General features: G+C 53.2%; 9 protein-coding genes across 9 annotated transcripts; 5 read left to right on the forward strand and 4 right to left on the reverse strand.

The window, feature by feature from the left end:
• Nucleotides 1–12: 12 nt before the first annotated feature.
• CkaCkLH20_01994 (uncharacterized protein) lies at nt 13–2,571 on the forward strand (the record flags this gene model as incomplete). Its single annotated transcript, XM_038884713.1, has 6 exons — nt 13–108; nt 157–435; nt 500–1,266; nt 1,322–1,757; nt 1,854–2,077; nt 2,229–2,571. 6 exons carry the CDS (start codon nt 13–15, stop codon nt 2,569–2,571), a joined length of 2,145 nt encoding a protein of 714 aa, XP_038750413.1.
• Nucleotides 2,572–10,348: 7,777 nt separating this feature from the next.
• Nucleotides 10,349–12,788, reverse strand: CkaCkLH20_01995 (uncharacterized protein; the record flags this gene model as incomplete). Its single annotated transcript, XM_038884714.1, has 3 exons — nt 10,349–10,573; nt 10,625–11,155; nt 12,519–12,788. 3 exons carry the CDS (start codon nt 12,786–12,788, stop codon nt 10,349–10,351), a joined length of 1,026 nt encoding a protein of 341 aa, XP_038750414.1.
• A 42-nt stretch (nt 12,789–12,830) lies between these two features.
• On the forward strand, nt 12,831–13,318 carry CkaCkLH20_01996 (uncharacterized protein; the record flags this gene model as incomplete). Its single annotated transcript, XM_038884715.1, has 2 exons — nt 12,831–13,075; nt 13,141–13,318. The coding sequence occupies 2 exons, from the start codon at nt 12,831–12,833 to the stop codon at nt 13,316–13,318; spliced, it is 423 nt and encodes a 140-aa protein (XP_038750415.1).
• A 35-nt stretch (nt 13,319–13,353) lies between these two features.
• Nucleotides 13,354–15,473, reverse strand: CkaCkLH20_01997 (uncharacterized protein; the record flags this gene model as incomplete). The annotated part of the gene is made up of 5 exons (XM_038884716.1): nt 13,354–13,560; nt 13,714–13,851; nt 13,899–14,234; nt 14,478–14,661; nt 15,376–15,473. 5 exons carry the CDS (start codon nt 15,471–15,473, stop codon nt 13,354–13,356), a joined length of 963 nt encoding a protein of 320 aa, XP_038750416.1.
• Nucleotides 15,474–16,174: 701 nt separating this feature from the next.
• On the forward strand, nt 16,175–17,064 carry CkaCkLH20_01998 (uncharacterized protein; the record flags this gene model as incomplete). The annotated part of the gene is made up of 3 exons (XM_038884717.1): nt 16,175–16,306; nt 16,373–16,757; nt 16,820–17,064. 3 exons carry the CDS (start codon nt 16,175–16,177, stop codon nt 17,062–17,064), a joined length of 762 nt encoding a protein of 253 aa, XP_038750417.1.
• A 105-nt stretch (nt 17,065–17,169) lies between these two features.
• CkaCkLH20_01999 (uncharacterized protein) lies at nt 17,170–18,484 on the forward strand (the record flags this gene model as incomplete). The annotated part of the gene is made up of 3 exons (XM_038884718.1): nt 17,170–17,375; nt 17,471–17,768; nt 18,239–18,484. 3 exons carry the CDS (start codon nt 17,170–17,172, stop codon nt 18,482–18,484), a joined length of 750 nt encoding a protein of 249 aa, XP_038750418.1.
• A 21-nt stretch (nt 18,485–18,505) lies between these two features.
• On the reverse strand, nt 18,506–20,250 carry CkaCkLH20_02000 (uncharacterized protein; the record flags this gene model as incomplete). The annotated part of the gene is made up of 3 exons (XM_038884719.1): nt 18,506–18,937; nt 19,116–19,293; nt 19,976–20,250. 3 exons carry the CDS (start codon nt 20,248–20,250, stop codon nt 18,506–18,508), a joined length of 885 nt encoding a protein of 294 aa, XP_038750419.1.
• An 836-nt stretch (nt 20,251–21,086) lies between these two features.
• On the reverse strand, nt 21,087–22,286 carry CkaCkLH20_02001 (uncharacterized protein; the record flags this gene model as incomplete). The annotated part of the gene is made up of 5 exons (XM_038884720.1): nt 21,087–21,471; nt 21,525–21,626; nt 21,744–21,966; nt 22,025–22,203; nt 22,255–22,286. The coding sequence occupies 5 exons, from the start codon at nt 22,284–22,286 to the stop codon at nt 21,087–21,089; spliced, it is 921 nt and encodes a 306-aa protein (XP_038750420.1).
• A 186-nt stretch (nt 22,287–22,472) lies between these two features.
• On the forward strand, nt 22,473–22,979 carry CkaCkLH20_02002 (uncharacterized protein; the record flags this gene model as incomplete). Its single annotated transcript, XM_038884721.1, has 2 exons — nt 22,473–22,609; nt 22,709–22,979. 2 exons carry the CDS (start codon nt 22,473–22,475, stop codon nt 22,977–22,979), a joined length of 408 nt encoding a protein of 135 aa, XP_038750421.1.
• Nucleotides 22,980–26,973: the final 3,994 nt, after the last annotated feature.

Consider the following 26,973-nt stretch of genomic DNA (forward strand, 5'->3'; position numbering starts at 1 on the left):
AAAACAATCTCACTGACACCGCCGGTCAGTCCACTCCTGTCCCGTCTTGACGAAGGCAACCTGAACGACGCCGCCAAAGAGTTCCGAGGCGAGGCCACCCACAACAACGTCAAAAATTTGCGCTAAATGGCAGACAGCGATACTAAGCGATTGCAGCCTTACACCTTCCGTGGCCACGACAGAACTCACACGACCAAACATCCTGAGCACTGCCACCAGGCACCGGGCGCAAAACGATCCCCACGTCCTGTTCAACTCTTCGACAAGCATTACATTTTCAGGCCCGTGACGGGCGGAAGCGGCGACATCAGCGCGATCCTGGTACATCCGATGGGCGTCGGCAGACGACACCGTCTCGTCGTCATCACCGCCAACCTTGTCAACAAGACCCCGCAAAGCCACGCCTCAGCATCCGGCCGTTACCGCTGCCAGAACGTGCCTTTTGCATCCGGTACGCCTCTGAGGTGGACGGCCCAACGGCAAAAGCTGCTGCCGCCAGTCCCTCGGCCGCGACGATGGTCTCGAGAATGTCCCCCTCCCAAGCGTGTCGGTGGCCCAGGCTATGCGAGATGCTGGAGCCTTCTTCGAGCCGAAGGTGGTCCTCGCGGGCCTGCGACGGGCCGACGGAGCTCGCACCTTCGTCCGCTTCGCCGACTGCGTTGCCATCCCGGACATTGGCCACAACAGGCCTACGAACCTCGTTCACTCCGTGTGTGTCGACTTCGATTTATCCGATGAACGACTGTATCACGTACCAGCCAAGACGCGGACGAGGCCAACACATCGAGCTGACGGGGTAGAATACTTCCTTGACACGGTCGACGCAGCAGACTATCCGATGAACCCCGCCACCGTCGTCCTACCCCTCTCCGTTGGGCGAATCAGCAGCGACACGAACTGGAAAAACGAGTGGACGTCCGACATTGCCCTCAATATGGCGAACGGCCACCGAGCAGGTCTGCGGATTGCCGGCATGTCCCACTTCAGCCCCATCATCTGCGATGCGGCGTCCAACATCCGGAGCGTCAAGAGCAATGCCGCTAAGGTCCTGTCTGCAATCTTGCCCAGTCAATACCGATCCCCCATCACCGTTACTGCAACTGCAGGTCTTAGCACCGACAACTCGAGCGGCATGACCCTCCGAGTTTCCCTCATCCGCGACAAGACCACCTACGACGATATCATTGCAGTCAGGAGTCAGGTCCACGCTGCTGACGCCTCCCTCAGAAGTAGCGACTCTGCCGACGCTAGGATGGAGGCAGCGGCGTAGCTGCGTGGCAATCTTCGGCGGATTCTTCTGCCACCCCATCGTGGACACGAGCGCGGTCGAGACCGAAACCCACGATTGTATCGTTGACGACAAGTTCGCGTCGACCCTCGAAGACCTGACAGCGACCGTCGGCAGGTCAGTCTTCGAGAGGCTTCTGTCTGCGCGCGCCGCCAACGGCTTTTCGAGGACCAACCGCCGGAAGTCCAATCTCAGTGTCGTGGAACAGGACAAGGGCATGCAGAAATTGGGCCACGTCATCCACCTTCTAGGTCTGTTGGAAGTTGGTGAGCGGGCGGAAGCTGACGGCCACCCGATCCCAACAGTATGGTCAGACTCGAGTCCAACGATAAGGAGGGGTTTCGACAAGAACTATCCTAGGGCCTACCTTCGACCCGTCAGAGGGCGTCATCTTGGTCAGATCCTTGCTCCTTGTTCCCGTCTTCGCAAGTTGAGGAAGCTCCGCAACAAGGCTTTCCACGCCGTTGAGGTACATCCGCATGACGGAGAGCGGTGGCACGGATTCGCAGTACCGAAGAACGTCAACATGTTTGTCAACTGGCCTGCCATTGCCCATTTCCTCTAGCTCTGGTTCGCGAAGTCTACGAACAAGGACAAGTTTGCTTTCGAACTCTCCCATGCTGGACAGAGCGCGACGGAGAGCCAGCAACCTGTGCAGGGGTCCAGGACCTTCTGTGTCGAGGATAGCGCACCCAAGAGCAAGACCAAAGCCCTCGTCCCCACCCACGCCCTCCGCGGAACCAGTCTCGACTGTCTCCATGTCGCAAATCACTATGTCCTCTTCAGCGTGTGCAAGGATATCAAGGTGTGGCCAGGCCACCGCCCGCATCGCACGTCAGGCCCCGCCCTTGACGTCCCACATACACTTCTTGGAGTCGCAGGACCAGCCGTTGGACCAATTAACTGCATGTGTCCGCGACGATCGTGACAGTCTCTTCAGGACGAATGTTTTGCTGCATGTCATGGACTGGATCGCAGACACCCTCACCAAGCAGCAGATCGACGACGCAAGCGCCCGTCGATTGTTCCAGATGGTAGTCACTAGTCGCTTCGAACTTGTTCCAGAAATCGATGGGATTCTCAGCGACGTTGCGACCCTGGTCCGGCCTAGCAAGAGGGACAACAAGGCGATGCGGCCGGCGTTCGATCTCCGCGTCAGACACTTCATCGACGACGCCATCAACAGGAACGCTGCCGCAAGGCTGAACGTCTTCCCTACCAGCTCGTTCAGCGGAGTCGAGAACTTCCTGAGCGAAGTCAACAAGGATGTGCTGCGACACTGAACTTCCAGAGCCTGGTGAACCACCTGGGTGACATCTCTCCCACCTTCTCAACCACGTCCGCTGAGGCGCCTGTCTCGTCACTGCCGTACTTTGCGTCGCTCGAAGCACTTCACATCGCTATACTACACTTACGCGACACTCGACGCGAGTACATCTCCGGTACTAGGGATGATTCATTCCCGTATCACTTCAACAACCTCGATTATACCATGAACGAATACAGGGCCGCCGTTTTTGCCGCAAAGGCAGCCTGAATCAAGCTCCGGAGACAGAATGTTCGAAGAGGAAACTCCTGAGATACTCGAACGAAGGTGCATACCACTTTCACAGACACCACCGACATGGAAGACAGTTTCACTGGAGCTCTACGCGAGAAGAGGTTTTCCTAGGAGGAGCCCCCCGAATCAGTGCACCGGCTTGATGCGGCTGAAAAGGCAAGGGATGCGACAGGCGGAGCCATGGCCGACCTTACCGAGCGCAGCTGGAAGTACGCGTTGGACACCAGGGACGCTGCCCAGATCTACGAGTTAATCCTGCCCTCCCCTCCCGCTATTGGGACCTCTACGTGCCGGACATCAGCAAGGCAAACTCGTCCAGCCTCATCCTTGACCACCATGGCTGGCTTGGGGAGGGAAATGGGCTCGAGCTCAACCGGTTCAACAAGAGGCCTACTACAAGAAAGATGGGAACATCACCAAGATAGTCCTCTACTCTGGCTGGAAAAGGTTGCCTCCCGTCGAGAGTCTCGCGAAGAAGAACGATATCGCGAATATCGGCATCGAGGATGTCTACGGCGGCGGCTACGGCGGCGCGAGCGGCCGCTTACGTGGCAGCAGAAATGGCTATCAGGAATGACGACGCGAGAGCTCGACAGGTCGACAGGGACGAGGTCATCAGGAAGCCGGGATTTTCCAAGTTTGACGAAGGCTGCATCGGCCATCTCCGCTTCACGAAGTCGCGGGCGGTGCGCGACCAAGCGGGTGGGATCGTCGACGTCGTAGATATTCCGGTAGCGTCCAGTGTTGCTTCAGGAAACATAAACACAGGCGACGGCTCGGAGAAACGTTCGATGAAGCTATGGTGTCTGCGGTGGCTCAGTGGATGAAGTGAGAATCCCAAGGGGAACATTCTCATAGTATGGCCGGTTCTCGGAATACGTGAGGGAGATATGGAATGATGGAGAGCGGACACCTGGGTGGCCTCAATTGTCATGTCACGTTGTTTTGAAAGAGCATTGGGCCGTCGAGCTTTTCTGGTCTTTGTGAGCCAGCTGTTCAGTATCTTGCGACAAAACCTGCTTAGTGCTCTTTCGAAGAAAAGTAATTGCACTACTTTCCAGCTCTTTGCAACTTCAAGATCGTTTCTTTGGACAGTGAGGAAGTCATATCTATTGCGATTTTACATAAGGTTCATCGTGGTTGTCAAATTGTAAACAACTTTCTTGCTACAGGACCAAGTCAAAATGAATATTCTTCAGCCGAAGAAATAATAGAATGGCACAATCATCGCATCAGGCAAGTCCCCCAGACTCACCTTGGGCGCATTCACAGGCAGGTGAGCATCCTCTTTATTGTTTCATTGGGTGCCCCGAAGAATCTCATCATCCTAGTCGAGCCTGACACAGCCGAAAGACGGGTCTTCGGGTCTTGCAACTGCCAGATCCACCAAGTGCCGTCGATCAACTCGTGGTGGGGCCACGAGGCCGGGGTCGTCAGGTAGTTGTGGACATCCCGGTTGCTGGTCGGCTCACATCCTATTCGAAAATAAACAGGTACAAATACTTACACCAACCGGACCTCCGGCAATCATAAAGTGGCCGCCACCGAGGACACCAAGGTTGCCCTCTTGTGGCTCCGCCTGAATGACTGTCTGGAACCCGTTTACATCGGTGTTCTGCATGACGAGGTCGTACGTATATGCTTCGGAGGTGTACTTGACCGAGGTTCGTCTTCAGACTGCTTTTGCCATGGGGCACGTGACCCGACAGGTCCCTACTTGTACCTTCTCCACGCAGTACCAGTAGTCTACGCAATCCAAGCATCCTACACCCCATTACTGTTGCAGCTTTACCCGTCAATCAAGCTACAAGAGGGGGTCAAGGGCAGGAGTCTAGTGACGAACTTCTCGAAATGTCCCTTGATGATACCGCCACCGCCATTGGCTGGAGGGATCGTGGCGGCACCAAAGGGTAGGCCCTGGTGCGGGACGTAAGCTCTATTACTAGTTATGTTTATCTCGTTGCCGTTGAAGATGAGGCGCCTGGATATCCAGGTCAATCGACTTCGTCTTAAGCCTCCACAGCCGGTTCAGACTTCATGGAAATCATCATTCAATCGGTTTCAATAAGCTCAACTACATTCTAGGGTCAAGAGAATGGCAGGCCAGTCTTCATCGGTTCCGGCTGCTCTTCTCCAACTCTCCAAGGATCACTCAGGACTCCAGTCTACAGCAGAAACGCGGGCTATTATGCAGGTCATCTAGCTCATACCCTGCAAATCTGCCTAAGTCTTTGGAAAGCCATGTACTCAGGCTCTCTCCAGGATCGGGGAATGACCCAACCTCGGCATTAGTGCAAAGGTTGGCCTTTGCAGACATTGCCCAGTTGTTTAGCTCGCTCCCCTGCACATGAGGAGATGACACAGTCATAAACCCTCTCACCATTAATGGCGAGGTTTTCCAGGCTGAAATTAATTCCTTAATGCGCCCCAACATATTTGGCTGGTCGCCACGCCCATCTTGATCTGGGGTGGCGCTATTTGCATGAGATAGTGGGACTTTGCGGAAGACTCGCCGATGTCGTCATTGACTGTCGACGTATACAAGAAATGCGATAAGGTCTTTGCTTGACTTGGTTGTCTCACCGAAAGGCCTCACGTGCAATCCACTTACACTCTTTAAACACTTTCAAGACGGCAAACTTTACCAGAATTCACTGGGTCACAGCAGGAACCCCAAGACTGGAGCTTAGACTTACGGTGCCCATAATCCTGGCTTTCGAACTTTGTGGGAGAGATGATGAACCCCACGAAGAGCGACAAAAGCAAGGAGCCGGTCGACCAAAGGAGACTTCCAGGGCCAACAAAAAGGCTCTGGAGAAGACAGCCTGTGGGTTTCCAAGCCGAGTTAGGCAGCGTGGAAGCCTCGGCCGCAGGTACTGTGTTGGAGGAGAGGGGGTGGTTGAGGGCGCTCTTAACCAAGACACGGGGGACGTCGAGGCCACGGCGTAAGTCTGCTCCGTTCGGATGGGCTCATTGGCTTGCGCCGAGGAAGACTCCAGTGTTTCGAGACTTTTCTTGATCTTTTCGGCGCGGATCGAAGAGTTCTTCGCGATTCTTGGTTAGTCGTAAGTGGAGGGTTCTTCGGAACGAAGTTGTTTCATGTGGGTGAAAGATCTCTTTGAATACAACTTGCGCGAGAGGGCAGTAGGTCCTGTTTAGCTACTTGGCGATCTTGCAAGCTTCTCGTAGAAAGAGACTTTGGGGGAAGAGAGAATGTTGAAGGCGAGCTAATGTGTACCCAAGGCTTCCACTGCTGCGGGCTCAACAGCGTCAGGGTTTGGTTCTCCTGGAGAGGCGTATCACTTATGTTAGGGAGAGCAAACTGATAAGTGCTACTATTCATTATAGTTGAGAGTGGAACCTGGTGAAATCTGAGAGACAATTTCGTCACAAGATGTAAGGGTCGGACCCTTTCATGGAAGTCTGGCGACGCCATGCTGATGCCGACACCATTCCTCTCACAGATTATCCGATAGGCCTCAGACAGCGTGTGCTAGACTCGAGTACTCATACACTCCCGTGCGGCTCCCGGCCCAACGGGCCAGCTCATCAGGATCCGAAATCTCGGGACTTGGGCGCTGGTAATTCTGGGATGTGATGCCACGCAATATGAACGTTCCGGGTTCTTGCGTCGAACTTCCCTCGTCAACGTCAGGTAGTAACGAAACCCAGGCTTGGAGACTTTTGTATGTTCTGTGGTTGCGTCTATGAATTTCCTAATGAAAGCTCTCGTATCAGTTGTAGCATGGTAAGAATTTGATGACAGGAGACACGGCTGCGCCGCAAACCAGGCTGGGCAAGCTGGTCATGCTGTGATCTCCATGCTTCGTTGCAAGAGATGTCTCTGATCACGTTCAACCGAGATGCACACAACCTGGCTGCCACCGTCTTCTTCAACCCATTTCCCGGCCGCTTCCTGGAGTTTTGAGCATCCCCACACAAAAGACTGCATCCTCGGGCTTAAGAAACCATGAAAGAAGCTACTCTCGCTAGATAGAATCAACCTTGATGTTGATGAGTTGTTCTAGCAATGCCAAGCATCATAGATAACCAAATACGGCATCTCCGCGAAATGGAGGGGCCTGGACTGGTAGAGAACCGTCTCCATTTGTAAGGAGTTGAACTTATCGTATCTATATACTGAGAACCATTGCAGTCGTTCCAGCTTTACACAAAATATATACAAGATAGTCAAGGGAGATATAGCGCGAGGCATAACGAGACCTTCATGTGAACTCTCAGCTCTGGTCGGACTTGCAAAGGTCAGGAGAGCCCATACGGGCGTTGAGCATGGCGCAGGTCTATGGCAGAAGGAACTTCGCTTTGTATTGCTTTGGGTCCGGGACGAAAGGGCCCCATGACTTTCGCCTTTTGCCGAGGCATATCGTGCCCCAACATGGTGCTGGGCCGCTCTTGAAAGGTCAATAGCGGTGACGTGTCTGATACATCTTGGATGCGACCTCATGAAATCGTGTCTTCGGACATCAAGAAATCTCGAAAGCCGTGTGGTCTTGAAACTAATGGGACCATTGAATCCGGCTGAGTTGTTTTAAGTGACAAATTCAGGAGTTGTCATCCGCGCAAGAGTCCGAGGGATCCGGAACATGAGCAGGTTCAGAGCCTTTCGGCCCAGAAGGTTGCAGTATTAACTGACCCAGCCAATAGGACTCCGTTGAACATGGATTAATGTGGTCACGTCTTCACTTCAATGAATTTGGCGGCGGGAACAAATCACTCGCGACTTGTACATGGGAAACGGCTGGTAAGGCATTCTGGTACTCGAGCCCGCACTGCCTTGTATTTTCTCTCGGCCATTTGGCCTTCTCGGGCCCAGCATTGATCTCAGAGGGTCTGCTTAATGCGAGTTGACACCAAGCATAACAAGGTATTTTACATTCCGTCAACAAGATAGAATTCCGCGCCGACTCTAGAAATCAACCTGCTATGGTAATGGGATCAGCTTCCAGATTCTTTCGTCGCTTTAAGAGTACCGGGATCCTAGTGGCTGCGGTGAACAGTCCCATTACGTGTCAAGATCCCTCCGGAGCAAAGCTGGGTTGCCAAAGCAGACGCCAGAGTCCCTTGTTGAAGTTCATCCAGGAAACTGTAGATGTAATGGTTTCGGGCAGTTCTGACTTCATTCCATACATGTCATTTTATCCGAACCTTGATACTATTCTCAAGGAGATAGAGCTACTTGTGATATCCCTGTAAGGACTATAAAGCAAGACTGGCCGCTCCCTTCCATGCCTAGCCCCAGAATTAACATAGCGAACGCATTGGGTACTTAGAACTGTGCTCTTTTCAACCCAGCTGATGTGTCCCTGAGAAATTACCACATACGATGGGAAATGTGGCTACTCAGACGAAAGAGGTTTCTTGGGTCCCACCCTCATGTTGACCTTGGACTAAGGGGTCTCACGGGAGCCATGAAGAACGAGAAGAACAATCAAAAGCAAGGACATTCGGAGAATGAGATTCAATATCTACCTTTTCATCGTTTTCTTCTCGGTTGTTCCCAACTGGGACTGGCAGCCAAGATGATCACGATATCGCGGGACAGATGAGCAAGATAACCCTTCTGAAAACAGAAGATGTGAAGTTATCTCGCTGATCACAAACTTAATAGATTATCCAGGGTCTAAACGACATGAATAAACCATGCGGAGATGGGCAACCTGCAACAACTATGTTGTGTTTTATTACGTTCTGCGAGAGACATTGTCACTGAACTTCCTGATAAAGCAACAGCCACAAACGTTGATTCTCCAATTATTCAAGCAGCAACAAGAAGCCCCTTTCAACACAAGGCGCCCTGCATTGAGACACGATCGAAGCCAATGACGGCGGCGACATCTACTTCGACACATAGACCAAGTCAACCTGATACCCAATGCCAGACCTCCTTGACCCTCTGATCCAGAATCAGCACGTCAGTCGTGCCATCTGGATCCCCGTGCATTTCCTGGTCCCGATAACAAGAATAAACAGATGTTGCGTTGGCACACAGCCGAGGGCTGCTGACATGGCATGCCTTGACGGCGGTCATGTGTGGTCAGCTGCGCTCTTGACCCCGGACCAGGCCACCAGAGCAGCACCTTGTCTTCCTAATTGTACGCGCAGTCAATGAGAGTATCGACGACCGGGACTGCCTCATCTTCCTCGGTCCCGCCGACCTGGATCCTCCCACATCCTCCCCCAAGAGAACAACCGAGACACTGCGGAGGATTTCGCGAGCCCTGAGGCCACGCAACGGAGAAGGCGATAGCACTACGCGAAACCTCATTGTCGTTGCTGTTTACTAGGCGCTTCAAGCCAGGCATACTGCTCAGAACAAGAACTCAAGAGTATCTTCGATTTCAGGGGTCGAGCAACGCGGTTGGCCCGTCGAGAGGCACACTGGTCGCTTACTCCAGCTCAACGAAACGGCAGGATGCCTAGCGTGACAAACGTGGCATTGACCTTCAGCCTGCAACGATGGAAGCCATCACAAGATCGAAATTGCAAGACTGCGCCTCCTGGAAAGAAGCCTCGTCAACCTGAGGCTCCCTAGGACACTTCTAACCCGGGAAGGTAGAGACAACACCACTTTAGCTCATCGCCCGTCTCGACAATTCGTCCCGGATAGGAGAAAGTCAACTGGCACTTCCTCCCGTTCACGGCCGCTCGTGCGTTTCTGGATTGGTATGTTCCAACCCACAGCTCCCAAAACGAGCCGTTTCCAACAATGCCCAGCACGGCACATCGTAATCAAACCGCTTACAGCAGATCCTCCAGTCTGCAGGCGGCCTCTAGGGCAGCGGTTCCACGGAAACAGCAGTTCTCGGTGGTGTGAAATCTGCCAAACAGCACCCAAGGCCGCAACTTTGAACCCTTTGACGGCAGATATACCCCAACCGTCGCAGGCAACTGTTGATCCACGTATTGTTTCTTCTCTTCCCCACCGTCATCTTCAACGTCAGGATTGAGTTTGCGTTGTATCTGGACTTCTCCAACTTGGTGGCTGTCGCTAAATGCGAGAAGTCTTTGATAACTCCGAGAATTACATGGAGATGCAGTTGTGGAGGAGCTCTTCAGGCTGCAGTTGTCGCAGAAGCGTTGACGCCGCAGTGCAGGACCGTCTCCAGTTTCTTCTTGTCGAAGAGGGTTTTCTGGTCGCAGGCTAGGCCCATCTCACTCGTGGCGGCCATGTCGGCACTCCCGTACCTGTCGGCCACGTAGTAGAGTAAGGGCCCGCACCTCAAGCATTCGCACAAAACGTCGTATCTCGTGGGCTTCAGAGGGACCTTAACGGTGGAGGCGATCTTGAAGAACAGACCCGACTATCTCTTCGATACGATTGGGATCCTGATGTGCGGTATTTTGTGTGAGGAGGGGTACCCCATGGCCTCCGGAACCTTCCTGGTGTTCCTGACCAATGTGTCGATCGCCGCCATAACGTCTTTGTCGTCCTGGTACTCCATCGCCTCCGCCCACGCTTCAGCGTTGCACGCGGCAAACTAGTCCTTCTCCGTCCTCGCGATCCGCTTCGACATGTACTTGATCACGTCGCTCTTCACTGCCTCCAGCTTGCGGTTCGAAATGTCGTGGAGCCTGGCCACTAAGTGGGAGCACCTCTTCGCCAAGGCAACCTGGTCGATCGTGACGTTCTCGGCCCCCGTCTTCGAGATGTAGAACCTCACGCAGGCGGCGAGGATCAAGGCCAGCGCCTTCGCCCAGACGGTCTTCTTGTTGGGTCAGCCGGAGATCGCCGTGGTCGTGAAGGGCCTGTGCACCCAGTTCAATGTCGTCGAGTTGTTCGCCATCATGTTGCAGTGCACCGAGAAGATTGAGATGCCGCTTTTGTGCTCAGAGTTGATGCTGACGCTGTCGTCGATCTCGCTGCTGAGAAGGGAGGCACCCTTGTAGATGTCGTCCCCAATGTTGGGCGGCGGGGCGAGGCCGGAATAGCTCAACTTGGGCACGGTAATCGTTCTCTTGTGGCTCCGGCCCATCATCGCGGCGTGGAAGCCCGTCCTGAGATTCTCCAACTTGTTGACACTGTTGTCCAATTCGCTGCTCTCGATGGTGCGGTGCGTGATCTTGCGCTTCAAGAACTCCTTCGGGTCATCCAGCGACAAAGCGGAGTCGCTGTTCAAGATGACGGTCGCGCTCTCAATTCTCGCATCGCTGCAGAAGATGGTCTCGTCCATCTTGTCGTATGCCTTCGACACCTCGTAGTCCGCGTGGCAGCAGACCTTGTAGCACTTGTCAAACCTCAAGCTTCTCTTCTCCCGGAAAGACTTCAACCGCCTCGCCAACAAGAACTACAACACGGAGATTAGCGACGGCCAGAACAAAGTGCTGAGACTAGAGACCTACTTTGCTGTCGACGAGACGTAGAGGAAGATGTGGTCCAAGGACTTCGTGATCGAAAGAGACTAGGTGTTCTGCATGACGCCCACGACGCAGAGCAAGCGCCCGAGTTCGTGCAGTGCTCGAGGCGCGGGTGTATCTACACATCAACCGTAGCTGATTGCCGGTCCCGCACGACCATGTCGGGGTTGTTGAAGTGTCCAAACCATGCCGGCCTTAAAGGTGCTGTTCAGAATTCGCCAGTAAGTCGAACAAGGGCAAGACCGTCGCTATTTGCTACTACATTCAGCTTAGTAACGACGGAGTAATTAAGTAAATCAGGGCATACTAAGAGGATAAGTCAATCTTTAAGGATCTCATTTATATATTACCTTTCCTATATTAAAGCTATTATTTAATAATAAGAATTAACTTAAGCTTTATTATACTTAATATATCTATAGAAACTATTAACTTAATATTATTATTAAAAAAGATTTAAATAATAATATTTATTATAGTATTTTTATTAATATAATATATAAAAAAGATATTATTAATATAATTTAAATAAAAAGAGATATTATATTTTAAAGTATTAAGAAACTAAAGGAAGTTGAAGCTTAAAATTATATTAAAAATAATTATAATAGAGATTAATATAAAATAGAAAATATAAAATAATATTTTAAATAAATAAATATATAAAAAAATAAAGTTTATAATATAATCTTATAAATAAAAGGGATAATTTCTTATAAATTAATATCTCTTATTAAGATTTTACTTTCTTTAACCTTAAGGATAAAGCTATTTAATATATTATTATATATATTATAAAGTTTAATAAAATAGAGTTTTACTCTTTTAGAATATTAAATATTAAATATATACTTATTAAGTATAATAAGATATCTATAACTAGATTATAAGGGTAGCTATATTATATTATATAGCGTATTATATTTATTTACTTAAGAATCTCATTAAGACCTATTGTAAAGGTACTATGAGCCTTAATGTGGGGGAAGGATTACTTATTCTGCCCGTTTAAGAGATAGAGTTATGGAGCGACCGTCACTTACTTGAGGCTGGACGGGATGGGACGGGAAGACGGTCGCTGGAGCGAACGTCGGCCCGCAGGCTCACGTGCCATGCATGTGACTCACACGTGACGTGAAATAATCCACGACGCTGGCCACAATGCACCAAAGTATCGCTTGAGTTGATTTTTCTTTTTCCCTTTTTCCATGGGAATAGCACAATTGACTGCTTGATTCGACACGGAGGCATCGCGACAGGACCAGTGTCAGCACCAACGCCAGCCCGAGGAACTTCACGCCAACCCTCTGGAACATGTTGGCAGAGACCGCCGCCGCCGCAATGATCAGCTTCGTGATTGTGGATCGAGGGGGTCAGATCCAAGCACACGACCAGCGCCAGGAAGGATCCGCAGATCGCGCTCATCGCCCACTTCTGCTGCTGCTTCGACCACCTGCACCTCATCAGGACCATGATAAAGAACGACATCCCCATGCCCGACGTCATGTTGGCCGACTCGTTGGCGATGTTCAAGGTGCTGAAGGGGAAGAGGATCTGCGCCAAGTTGACGGCCTTGAGGGACAAACACGCCCTTGTGTCAAACACATGCACCACGACGCCGAGAGCGACGACACCGCGTTGACGAACATCATGATATCCGCCTTTCAGACCTTGCCCGGCGTGTACAGGGGGCTCTCTATCCACCTCAACGACTACAAGGAGATCGTGGGCCTCAACCTTGACAAGCCCAAGTGCACCATGAGGGACAGGTTCACCGACGCGAGGTCCTATATCAAGATCCACGACTACACGGACGAGTTTCTTCAACATGGAGATGGCACCGCCTCCTGGTTGCTCGCCCTGGTTCACCGCCTACAACATCTGCATCTACCGCATCATCTACTTCGTCGACTAGCGCGCACGCAACCTCAACAACTAGGACAGCACCAAGAGCTACGCCTGCATTGCAGTGGTCTCCTATTTCTCGCCTGAAGTTCGACTTGAGCAACACCGAATTTATCAACATTCCCATATCGTGCATGACGGTCGTCACGAACCGCAACATCTCCGTCTACATCTTCGTCCTTGCCTGAAACCAGGGCAACTAGACGAAGCAGGTCGTGTTGTCCTAGTTTTCGAACAAGGAGAAGAACCTCTCGGCCTCGGCGTCGAAGTTGTTCAAAGCTTCTGCCAACGGCTCGCCCATCTCGGCGATCGACGACTCGTCCCTAAGGTCCATGATGGTCAAGAGGTTCTGCACGATGTAGTCCACCTTCGTCATGTGAGACAACGTCTTCCTCCACTTCTTGATGAGACCTGACTGCAACAGGGCGAACTACCTGCCGTTGAGGAGTCTCATCTTCATATTCACGTTGGAGAACGGCACGACCGATTCCACGCCCGCTTCGATGGCAGCATTCTGGACGCAGTTGATAATGATATTCTTGCTCATGTTCTACCTCGAGCTACCGACGGTAGTCTCACTAACCCCCGAGGCGGCCACGCTGTTTACGCTCCTCTTCATCTCGACCGGCCTGGGGGTGATCATTTCCTCCACGACCAAGGTGGGCTTTTCGGCGTCGTCTCTATTGTTGGCCTTGGTGGAGGTCGTGTGGTAGATCCACTGCTTCATGCTCATGCCGTCGTCCCTCTTGAGCAAGGGGCGACCGGGACCGTCTCCTTGACGTAGACGCCGTACTCACCCTTCAACATGGTGAAGAGGCCCTCAGTATGGCTGACGAAGATCTCCGTCCAGCCCGCCGAGTTCTTCAGCGCCTTCGTGTACTCCTCGATCACCAACATGAACTCGTCGTAGGTACTCTTTTCCATCACGTCGGCGGTAAGCGCCATCTTCATGTACCTCTTCTTCCAGTCGATTCTGGCAATTTTGTTCGTGAGCGGCTTCCACTCGGTCATCCCATCGCTGCAATTCTCGATGTTGCCGAAAGCTATCGACTGCTGGGAGATGGCCTTGCCGGTGGGATCGACGAGCTGGGCGAACTGCGTGTCCTGGCGATGCCGAACGGGCCGCTGCTCTTGTACGTCGACTGACCACTCCTCAAATCCTGACCCTTCAACATGGAGATGGCAACTTGCTGGTCTCCTTCAAGAGCTGCTTTCCCGAGACTAGGACTGAGGACAGGTTCTGCGCCTCCTTCTCGACGTCGTCACCGGTCTAGAAGAGCCCCCAGTTGGGGTTCCCGACTTCTGGAACATAGTCTTGACCTTTTAGTTGAACTTCTGGGACCAGACATTATTGCGCAGGCTGGTCGAGGCGGTCATCAACTGAGCGTGTAAGATGGAGAGCCTCTTCTTGGAGTCGTCCGATATGTTCTGGGCTACCTCGTTCAAGCCGAGAATGTCGTGCTTGCCCGCGTTTGGGTCTATGAACTCTTCATCGTCCTTTTGGTCGTCATCATCATTCTGGCCCTTGTCCCTAGAGTTGGGAACGTCGAGGTCAGTCCTCTCGTTCAGTGTGCTTGTCGTTATCCGCGAGGTTGGCGTTCTTCTCCATTTGTTCTGCGATGTCATCGTCGTTCCTCATCGAGATGGGACTCTTGGCTTTGGGGTTGACCATGGTCGGGGTGGCGTTATTCCTTTTGGAGGGAGTCGACATGTCGCCGTTCTGGATGTTATTCCAGCGGATGTAGTAGTTGATGGCTTCACGTGTTTATCTCGTTGTTATCCAGACAGCGGCGGATCTATATTGGAACTACCGTTGTCGGGACGCTCGTTTTCGTGGGGGTATCTTTCGATCTACCCGACGTTGTACATCTCTGTCTGCATCATCTGGCGGCTCGACGCGTAGATGTAGTCCGGGAGCGCCTGCATTTCCGCTACTTGCTTCCTCTCCTACTTCGAGTTTTCTGTCAAGTTCTTCCCGTGCTCGGTGTAACTTATCTTGTGGGCCCTAAAGCCTTGCGAGTAGCCCGTCCCCATCTCATTTATTATCATGATGTCTGGCGATATAGCCTCCGACGCGGTGACCACAGTCTTGGTGTCCATTCCGCACCTCACTACCATCACCCACGTTGCGCTCCTGCACTGCGACTCATCGCTTGACCGGCCGTGCATGAGCCCAGCCGTGATCTTGTTCACTTCCCTTCTGGAGAAACTGTAGATCGTGATGGCCGGGCTGGTTGGCACGCACCTCAGACTGGACTCAAACACCGCGATTTCCATCGAGACAAACTTCACCACGACGGTCTTGGTGAGCTTGTACGGCGAGAGGGGCGTGAGGTCCGACATTTCATTGTCCATGAGGTAAATCACGAGCCTCCTCTGATGTTGTTCGTGATCGAGGCCTTGTCATTGAACGGGATGTGGTCAGTGATGACGAGAGCGCTGTGCGACAAGAAACCCGTTCGCCCGCCCTTCATCGTGACCGGAGGCCCGGATGTTCGGCCCTTGATGTTTTTGTAGGGGAAGCCGTCCATATGAGTCTACAGTCAACGTTCACATCAAGCAGTAGGAAAAGCCATGCTTGATGTCGCACTCTTCGCAAATCAGGAAGCGCTCCGAGGGCAGGTGCATCACTGGCTCCGAGTTCAGACATTTGGCCTTGGAGCCGAATAAGTCCTCCGACCACCAGACCGACGCGTCGGGGATCAACCTCGTGAACAACTTCAGCGACCTTGCTCTTGCCCTCATGGCCGTACCTGCCGTAGAGCACCATCACCGAGCCGCCGTCGTTTGGCCTGCCGAGGGACTCTAGTTGACGTCTACCTCGGGGAAGATTGCAGGTGAGGGCATATCGATGGGGCTCTCGATGACATCAACGTGAGCACCTACGAGAGGAGGAGCAACTTCACCCTCCCGCACGACGAGATCGTCAACATCTGCACTTCAGACGGCACTTGATACGACAAGTCGTCGGAGGGCGTGTGTTACTGCATTAACTCCAAGGGCAAGTCCGGGAAGATCAAGCTGGGACCCGACGAAACCCGAAGATGATCAAGTGCGGGAAGTCACCCGACACCTTCAAGAAGGCGTACGAGATCATTGAACTGCTGGATCAGGACATCGTGTCGATCCACAACGGCTTCGGCTTCGACCTCACGAGGATTACGGCGCACGTCTCCGTCTTCCCTTGGGGAAACCATGAAGATGAGGAGCCTCGGCAATAGCGTATCCGCGTGTACTGAAAGTTCCCCAACGGCACCACAATCGTCGACTCCATATACAACATCGACAAGTACCTGAAGTCCGGGTGGTCATCAATCTCGTCGGCCAGCATGTTGAACGATCTCGACCTGCCCCGCAAGCTGAACGTCGACTATATGGTGGTGAAGCTGAACAAGAAGTACGATGTGTCGAAGATGTTGGTCTGCAACATCAGGGACCTCAACCTTCACGCCCTCGTCGTCGAGTACATATCGAGTTGCGACAGACTCTTCGCGTTGGCTGGGATATCAAGAAGCACGTTCTGGGACACCATCGCCGACAACTTGGGTCAGATAGTCTTCTGCTACATCGCGTCCGTCTCCATTTCGATCAACATGGGCCTGGATATGAGCACCGTGTTCAGCTCCGGTGAGAGGGGTTCGAGGGCGGGTTCATCTTGACACCCGTCCCCGGCTGCTAAAAAGGCGCAGTGGTGATCGGCGGCAACTCCCTCCACGGCTCGATCATTCCCATGCTGATGGTCTACATAGACTGTTGCGTCTCGTCGAGGAGCATCAAATTCCTTTGCGAGAAGGCGTTGATCGACAGGTCCAAGTTCCCTGACGCCATTGAGACCAACAACGTGGTCGACTCCGGGGAAAAGGTTTTGATGAAGGACAGCACCGAGTACATGTACATCATCAAGGGGAAATCCACGTTGCTGAACACGGCGTGAAATGCCATGATCAAGGGGAGGATGAAGTCCGAGACGTAGGGGAAGCAGGGTAGGGCCGTAGGATATAAGTTGTGTACTGTCAGCGGGTTCGGGGCCGCGCCTAGCATGCACGGGGTGACTATCTCTAAGACTTGCGCCGAGATCGTTACCTATTGCGTGACGTACTACATGAGTATGATGGTGAAGTTGACGAGGGCGTGCGACTTCGATGTTATCCACGGCGTCACAGACTCCATCTTCATCAAAGTCAAGAAGGAGATGGGGCAGGAGCATAACATCAGCGCGGATTTCATCAAGAGCAAGATCACCCAGTAAGTCGAACTAGAACTCCATCGTTACGGACACGGGGGCTTACGTCAAGGACATCTATAAGTCCATCATTATCTTAAACAAGAAGAAGTACGAGGGCGACGACGCTGGACGCGAAGGGTCTGGCTATCGTGAAGAATGATTCGATCAAGGCCGCAAAGTACGCCCTCGGCATGGTGATGAAGGCCCTGCACGACGACGAGAGCCAAGAGAACACGACCAGAACCCTGGTCGACATCGTGGGCAGGGTCATTTCGGCGATCCAGCAGGGCTTGACGGACGACATGTGGATGGTGTCGGAGACAAGAGTCTCAGGGCAGCCCCACCACGTCTACGTGGACGAGAACGGGAGCTTGCAGAAGATCCAGGTCGAGATCGGCTTGAAGCCTAGACACGTCAGTAAGAAGCGGGCGACGGAAGGGGCCGTGAAGACGATCAACTGTACAAATCCCGATGGGCATGAACAACGTGAAGGAGATGAAATTTGCGTACAAAATGTTCGTAACAGTCTTGAAGAACTCCGACAAAGGGAGGATCCCGGAGGCGTCCTGGCAGACGATCAAGCGCATCCTTGGGCAGATCAACCGGATCGTAGGAACACGTTTCCAAACACAAGCCCATCCCTTCTGGAACATGTGCAGAAGAACGACAAGTACCACGTATTGTGCCCGCTGTCGGAAAGCTCCGTGATCTTATTGTCGTTTCCCGTGCGATTGTAGTTTCTCTTGACTCCGAGGGTCTGCTCGAAGTGGATAGACGCCAACCACTTCGCCGTCAGCTAGATGTGTGCCACCGCCACCATGGTCCCGCTGATCGGCGACGGCTCATTGATATGGGATGTGAGACGAAATTGATGGTGCGGGAGAACGCGTGCAAGACCATCAATACCAAGACCCTCCCCATCGTCATCAAGAAGTACCAGAGGTTCTCGATAACGTCGATCTTTAACAAGCCGGTGACGGCCGCTGCGTCCAACTACGACGTAATCCCCCCGCAGACCTCGCCAAACTCGCAGATAATGAAGTGTGCCCAGGTGTACACCCAGATGGGACCCTTGACAGCCCACACCCAACATCGTGGCCACCGAAGCCATGTTTCACTGCGAGGATAACAACCTCTGTAAGACGATATACTAGCCCATGGAGACAATCTCATGCTCATACGCCACCTCTGGCTTGATCGAGACCAACGCACTCGTCTCGGCAATTGGCGTGAGGAGCGACGATAAGTTCTGCCACTTGGACGTCCAGAAGTCGAAGTCCTCGAACAGGAACTTCCTGGACTCCGATTGCACGGTGTCGATGCGGGTGATGACATCGAGAACGATCCAGATCGCCATCGATATGCTCTCGCAGATGGAAACCTCGATCTCGGGTTTCGAAGACTGGACCGGGTGGTGTCTGGGGTACACATTCAGGATGAACCAGTCCGACGTGCTCGCGGTGGGGAGGAAGTGGTCCCAGTAGTGCGAGCCCGGCATGTAAACCGTGCACATCTTCGACTCTAAGATGGTCATGGTGATCTCCGTCTCCAGCGGGATCTTGATGAGGCCTATCAGGCTCGACTACGGCTGGTTGAAGTTCTCGATGAAGGGCCCGTTCGTCGATACCATGTGCGTGTACTCGAGTTACACCATGAAACCTCGACACGCAGTTCTCGACGCATGGGGACGAGCCGGAGCAGATGGCCTCGACCATCGCCAGGATGGTGTCGTTCTATGACATCTCAATGAAGCCCATGACCGACCTGGGGATGGAGATGGTGATACAGGCGTTGTGCTCCCAGTCGATCAAGTGCGAGGCCACGATGTTCGCTAACGGCGACAGCCTCCCCATCGTGCTGACTAGTTTCGCCAAGACGGTAGTCTGCAGTGAGGCCGAGAACTCCAAGATCGTCATCCCGGGCAGAAACATGGTGATACTAAGTCGGGGTGATTCACATTGTCGGGCGTGGTCAACTACCTGCTCCCACGGTTTTGCAGCAAGTTGAAGGCGGCCGACGTGATTTTCTCCAAGGATTGGCGGAGGCCACCGACCCCAGTGTAATTCTCATACCTACTTAAACAGGAGCGGCGGGATAGACGCCATATAGTACGTATACAAGAAGTAGCTGGAGATCGGAGACAAGTTGGCGACTTGGCATAGCCTTAAGTTCACGGTGGGCTCTATGATGATGTACGATGATATGCTGCAGTTCGAGGACACCAGACAGGTGATCTCTTCAGGCCCACGATATTCGCCTCCACGGAAAATCTCAAGCAGCACTACCCCATCTTCCCGGTCACCTCGATCGACGTCGCGAGGGACAGGTACAAGGGCGGGACCCAAAGGGTGTCATAGACCGAGGTTCTGTCGATGATGACAGAGGGGCTCGACATGATGGCGAAGGAGTGCCTCTAGAGCTCAGACCTGGTGAACGTCACGATCTTCCCTATCTGCAGGGCGATCCCTATTTACTGCGACTGCGCGACACCGAGGCTGCCGACCACAACCGTCTCACTTAGGCACTCAGGCATCAGGCTCAACGTTCTTATCACCACCGCAATACTCAGCAGCAGCAAGCAGAGCCACTCACGCTCCAGTTTTAATGCAAGGAGCAGAACAAAATTATCATCACCGCACGGTCCAAACTCTCCATGGTGTCCTTGTCCATGTCGATTGACAACCACGAGATGATCGCCGTCTTGGCCTTCGGAATGTTGCTCCGGTGCGTGATCTGCTCGTCGTACGTCGACATCCCAAACCTCGAAGAGATAGGGGACTCCTGCCCCTCAGGTGAGATCAACGTCACTATCACCGGCTCCTTGCTGATTATGATCATCTGCTTTATTTTGTCGTGGATGAAGCCGCGGCCGTGAATTGGGACGTCGTGCATCATGAAGATGTCGATATCGCTCCAGCAGTTCGACATGCTGATGGATAAGACCGTTGGGATTGTTACCGTGGGCGAGGTGTCCACCCAATAACATCATGCCCTCGTGCGTGAGGAAGTCCTGCAACCTGCCCTGGAAGACCAGCACGCTGCCCGGTCTCCTCGAGATCTCCTTCAGCTACTCCATCATATGGTCCTGCGGGTTGTAAGATATAATCCTCGTCTCGCAAGTGTCAACGTTGGGTTCCATGACGGTATAGGAGTAATTCGATAAGTCCATCTCTTTCGGCTCGTAGAACTTGGCGAACCCCACTGAGATGATAACATTCCCAGCCGCGACTGCCTGCGTCTTAGCGCTGCTGTATATCATCTTGCTCATGGTGAACGAGGCGGCCTAGATGCCATACAAAATGGCGGAAGCCTTGCTGTTGCTTAGGCGCTGATGACGGACCTCTTAATGATCTCCAGGGTATGAGGCTTAGTCTTGGTCAACCTGGCCCCGGGCTTCGAGAGGAGGACGCTATTAGCTGACTTGATCCTGGTCACGTCATCTCGTACACCATGTCTTCCTTCATCGACGGGTCCGCGGGCGCGTACGAGATCTTCATCACCGTGACATACCCCCAAAACCGGCCGGGCCGGCCGTTCTCGCAGATCAAGTCGACCGTGGTCTGCTTCTTCCTCGACGTCCTCATGCCACCGATGCACACGTAGCCGTCGAAGGGTTTGACTGAAAGTCACGACGAGGGGACTTATTCGAACTTGTCCCAGAGCCTCCTCGCGATCATCGGGGGCCTCGAGGTCATCGTGATCGGCTTGGACATGTAGGTCCTGGGCTCGGGTCAAACGGTCCCGCATGAGGAGAGGTTTTCGATGACTATCAAGTCGCTATTGATCATCACCTCCGCCACCACAGTGTCCGGCCGCTTGTTGTAGCTCTCAAAGTTTGAGCATCCCTGGTTCACGCTGTAGTTGATGACGTAAAGGTGGCTACCGGCGAAGCAGGTGACGTAGCCGTCCTGTAGCAGAAGATATAGACCTTCATATCGTCCGAATTGTGGGTGAAGATGCTCTTGCAAATGGCCAGGTCTCTGACGTCCACCACGTCGTGATCGGTGTACCTGGCCTCCGACGTGAAGTGCTTCTAGACGTAGGACGACATCCTGGTGATAGGCGACGTCAAGTTGATGATCCTTGAGACGGCCGTCTTCATCTCCGTGTCGGTTACTGAGGTCAGGAACTCGATCTCAGACGAGTTCGTGCAGTCGCAGCCCTCTTACCACCTCGCGATGACCTTTACCTCCACCTGGCTGATCTCGCACGTCGGGCTGTACTCCGAGAATCTCGTGACGTGCTGGGGCTTCACGGCCCTCCCCGAGAAGCTTTAATAGTGCGACGCGACCACTGAGAGGCTGGGCATGAAGTCCGATTGCGAGATCCTGATCTTGATCACATTTTCGTCCTCTCCTTTTGATCTCGCCTTTGCGATGCCAACCAACCTCTCGACCCACGCCGAGCACCCCGACTCGCCGTACGACCTGGACCCATGGTCCAGAATCCCCTGGACGATGGCATCCGAGACAAGCTTCGACATCCCCCCGCACATCCTCCGCTCCATCTCTTTCGAAGGTGCGTCGGGGACCGAGAAAATCAACACTGGCTCGATGGCGTCGACGAGGCTCTTCAGGACGGTCTCTTTGAAGTCCTTGAAGTTGCGGAGGCCTGCCCTTCATCCTCTCCATGGTCGACGTCAAGGCCTCGTAGCCCTGCTTGCACTTACACACCAGCAAGTCAGGCGCCTCGTCGAGCCCCAGCTTCGTGTGCTGGTAGGAGGCCTTCGAAGTGTCCTGGACCAACCCGCAGAACTTGTAGATTCGGAAGTCGTTGTTCGTGATGGTGCTGGCAGTGTTCGACTTCTGGACTCGTATGTGTACTTCATCTGCTGCCAATTGATGTTGACTTCGCACGCTATGTTAGCAAATTGGTGGTATCACAAGGGGGCGTACGTACGTGGGCTTCCAAAAAGTGGTGTGTTGAAGCATGCGGAAGGGAAATTCTGGCCCGGTTGGCGCGCGCGATGGCGGCAGTATAGTGGGGGTGGAGCCTGGTCCTCACACCGCCCACTTACGCCGCCCGATTCTGCCGGCTAAACCCACACACAAATCGACCTACCTTAGAACGGGACCATCGACTTGTCCAACAAGAACCACATCTTCTGCATCGACAATATGTGCTACATCATCGACAGCACCTGCAGCCTCTGCTACAAACCCATCTGCATGAAGATCAACATCTGCCCGCAAGTATCGAACGGGTCCATCAGCCTCTCCGACGAGATCTCGAACTACGAGATCCTAAAGAACTCGTTCTCGTACTAAATTTACCGCCGGGAGTCGGTGTCCGAGTTGGACATCAAGAACCTGATGCGCACGGTCACGGCGAGCAACCAGTACCCGCTGTGCAGGAAGCAGAACGAGGAGGAGACGCTGAACGCCACGAACTCGACGAACGAGGATTCTGGCAGCAACTCCGGCATCCCGGACTCGATAAGAAGCCCGAGGATACGGGCCGTCCTCCAGAAGTCGAAAGTCGGGGACAAGATTTCGTTCGACATCACGGAAGACCTCGTAGTGACCACCAACCTCGTCGACAAGAGGCCGACCAAGTCGCCAGCTGTCAGCGAGATGGCGGAGATCACAATACAGTCTAACACGAGCGGAAGCGAGCAACTCTAGTGACTGATAGGTAAGTTGCCTTCTCTGACTGCGACGTCTTCAGTGGTGAGCGAGGGCGCGTTTAGTCGAGCGCAGGTGTTTACCTAGCTAAACGATGCGCGCTCCGATGCGGTGCTGACCGGTGAAGATATTCCTGCACGCGGACCATCAACTTCGAAGCTGTCTCTGCGGTCTTCTGACAATTTCCTTCTCTCCTCTTCAAGTTTTCTAATGCTGATTCCCTGGGACGGTATAGATTTAGATGTAGTGGTCGACGGGCGGGAGAGGGTGGGTGTCAGACGCGCGGGCCGACAATGGCGATGTGGTATGGCCGCTCCTTGGTTGTACTATTTAAGGAGAACGGGTGGAAGTCTCAAATTAAAGAAATAAAACACTAGAGAATAAGGTGTTTATGTTTTTCCCATTTTATATTCAAATTGAATCAGGGAAGACATTTAGTGATGATAGCTTTTTGGCCCCACTTGAGCCCTTTCCAGTATAACACGTCTGAGGAATCTGGAGTATGTAACCCCCCTAACACAAATCAACAGCTTTGAACTCTGGGATCCGGCCCACTACACTTAGTACATAAATTAACAGTAGAGCTTTCATTAATCTTCAACGCAAATATAATCTCTGGTGTCAATAATTGGGCATCTCCACTTGGTAGATGCGCGTTTTGATACTTGAAGATGGCGTCCTTCCGTTGACCACGGAGGCGCATGTCGTCGTCTGGGTTATTCAACATATGTGACCGACAACTTCAACGCGAAGAAAGAAACGAAACGTTTGGCCGAAATTAGGAAAGCCGTAAAGCATAAGAGACCGTGGTCAATATTCCTTTCGCAACCAATATTTGAGGAGGCATCTGGGCTGAAGTCCCGGGGCCGAGATGTTCCAAACGTCACAAGGTATCCGTACACTACCATCGCTAAGTCTCATTACCCCTGAAATCTTAGTTAGCTACCGGCCACCCTCCTCCCCGGCTCCTTCAACAGCAGGGGTTCCCAGTCAATTCCCATCCCGCGCTCTTTCATTGGCGTATTGGACCATACATGTAAGGGCCGGGCCGAATGGAAGGGATAAGAGAAAGAAAAAAGCTCGCCCGCGCTGTCCACCTCCACTAGCCGGCGCACATGCCGGGGTTTCGGATGCTTTGCATAAAGGAGAAGGAGGTTCTTACGATACTATAGACCAGGGGCCTAAATCCGTCACTCGTGCCAGAACAACGATGGCTCTGGGGCGGTTCAAACAGAGGCCGAGACCTTGCCACTTTCTTCGGTGTACGGTGCGTCTCTCACTAGGATATATCTCCGTGTCTCGTCATGCCAGCCCACGAAGAAAGCGTACCTTCTTTGAGGCTATGACGCGTCATTTCATCCCGGACGACAGGATCCCAGAAATGGACCGAGATCTGATCCCCAGACGTGCACGATTGCCAATTTTCTCACTGCTTCTTCTGCGTCTTCAATACCTTGCGCGCGATGGTGCTCGGTCTACCCTTGCTCCATATCCCCAGTGCTGCCCCCTTTCCCCGGACCAGCCAGTTGTCGTGCTCGCGGGTCGGAGAGGAGCATAGATTACCACGCAGAGCAACACGACCGCGGCCCTTCTGGATAACCAACCTTCACCCCTCCCTATCTACCCCCGAGGCTGACCTCTGTGTCACTGCGTGCCGTTTGTGGGCCCACCACCCACCTGGGTCTGCGAGACGCGCCGGGCCGCACGATCGCTTTCCAACTCGTGGCATTGTTGCACTCAGAGGGGCCCCAGCCTCATCAAATCCACCGCTCCTGCGTCTGGAGACCCTGGAGCCTTCGTAGTTTGCGCCGAGCCCACAGGTGTCCTCCGCCTCCATCTCAGACACCAAGAACTCTATCTTAATAGCACGATCTTGGCTTTTTGTCTTGGTTTCCCTGAGACTTATTTGAGGGCTGTAAAGGAAGGAGGAGGGGAGAGATTATGCGGGAACTTGAGGGCAAGATAGCGAGTTTATCTGTTGCATAAACCTTCGCACATGACCTCCAAGTCCTGCTTCTTATGGATTGTGAAATGAGATATTGCGGTTTAGCACTCGCCGTTAGTTAATTATAATGTACTGAAGGGGGTGTATATAGGTCAAGGTGCGCCCCGGCTGTGATACCTATTCCTGAGGTCCGTGACATGCAAGACCTCCTTCGTCCTCTCTCTGGTGTATTTGAGTCCTTGGGAGGGCCTGAGGCAGTCTTGTATCCGGGCTTTGTGTTGGGAACTGTGGTCCCGCCCCTTTCGGGAACAGAGACGCGATAGGAGCGCTGCGCTGCTCGTAACGTGGCCCTCTTGTCCCGGCGCAGCACAGAGACAGCGGGGCTTTTCGGAGCCGAACGGCTACGTGTATTTGCCATTCCCGGCAAAGGTCCCTGATGCATCCTTCATGCCCATGCACTCCGAAATGCCATCTCAAAATAGAAGCCAATGGCAGCATACCCGGGATCTAGCGCCTCGTATCTGGCGGATACACAAGACACCTGCCGTCAGACTAACTCTAGGGGATCTCTCCGTTACATCTCATGGCGGATCTTCGTGCTGACGAGCCAGCAGCACGAGCACGGGCTCTCTCCACCGTTGCATATTACGTATTGTGGTTGTTAGATGGCCCGTCCTATCAATTTCATCAAGTTGGGCGTGACATGGAGGGAGCCTGGTGTGGATGGATACTGCGCCTCGCGAATAAGAGTGAGAAATAAGAGACGGTATCTGGTCGAGCCCTGAAGACTTGGCACGATGCCGTCTGACACGACAGCGTGTTGGCCTGCAATCCCGTCAACCATAAGTGCAGCAGTAACCGGCGGCCCTGGCTGGCGGCTGATCTGTCCTACCAAGCAGAGATATCCTATGCGCGATGAAGAATACATGCACAGGTGTCTGGCTGGACTTCCTTTGCCTCAGATTTCACACAAAGCGTCGCCGCCGAATTCCGAGCGGATAACCAGTTCCTGTGCGACATTCCGTGACTGTAGGAATGTCATCATACCGCCCGATCTATCTCCAAAAGGAGTATGGTTCTTTCTGAAAAGAAATCAGCTGCGTCCGATTGGCAAAACAAGCCGCGTACCGGCAGCATAGAACCAGAATGAAGCCGACTGGAACTACGTCTATCATTGAGAAATTATTTCGATTCCGATGCAAGAGCTGCGCGAAGCAACGAGACGCATTTGAATTTCCCCTTCCATCGGGGAGTCATCCGGAACGAGATTCGTTTTTACTATCCGTACGGATCGAATCGCTACGTGTACGGACGTGCATGTCCGTACGCCTCATCCGCACGGATCCGTACGTGGTGGGGCCCCTTCTGCTATTGGCTAGCGGAATACGCGCTAAGATCTTAAGCGAGTGAGTGATAATGGAGCCGCACCTGCCCGGAGAGCCCCCGGAACCCTCCAGAGCCGCTCCAGTAGTTTTGCTAAAGGCTTCCAGCGTCCGCAGTCTCCGGTACTTGTCATGATGACTGCAGTAGATCGGCCTGGTCTGTCTGTACTGGTCTTCTAAGTATAATGACGAGGGAAGAGGGAAGAAACGCAACCGCGCATCCTCTTGGAATCTTTCAACTTGGATGCGTCGCCAGCGGCCGGACCCCGCACCTCTTCAGGGCATCCGGTATCAAGAAGCCTCCCGCACACCGCCTGGTGTAAACCGCTGTTCACTTCCCGATCTAGAGTTTGCTTGAACGATGTCGGCACTTCAATTTTCTCCATTTTCCATATCCCTTTATTTCTTCACCGGTGTTGCAGGCATGCGTGCCCCATAAACTCACCGGCCTGTCATCACGTCGACCAACGGTCTGGCCATCAGTCTCTCATGTCAGGGTCCCACCCCAGAAAAAAATGGCGAAATGCGACAAACCACATCACAATTCAGATCACTCTATTCCTTTCCGCCCGCAGCCTAATCACCGGTCAGCAGAGATCACACTGCAGGGGGGGGGGGGGGGGGGGGGGGGGGGGGGGGGGGGGGGGGGGGGGGGGGGGGGGGGGGG

Source organism: Colletotrichum karsti, assembly GCF_011947395.1.
Source record: "Colletotrichum karsti strain CkLH20 chromosome Unknown Scaffold4, whole genome shotgun sequence".
Taxonomy (NCBI): Eukaryota; Fungi; Ascomycota; class Sordariomycetes; order Glomerellales; family Glomerellaceae; genus Colletotrichum; species Colletotrichum karsti.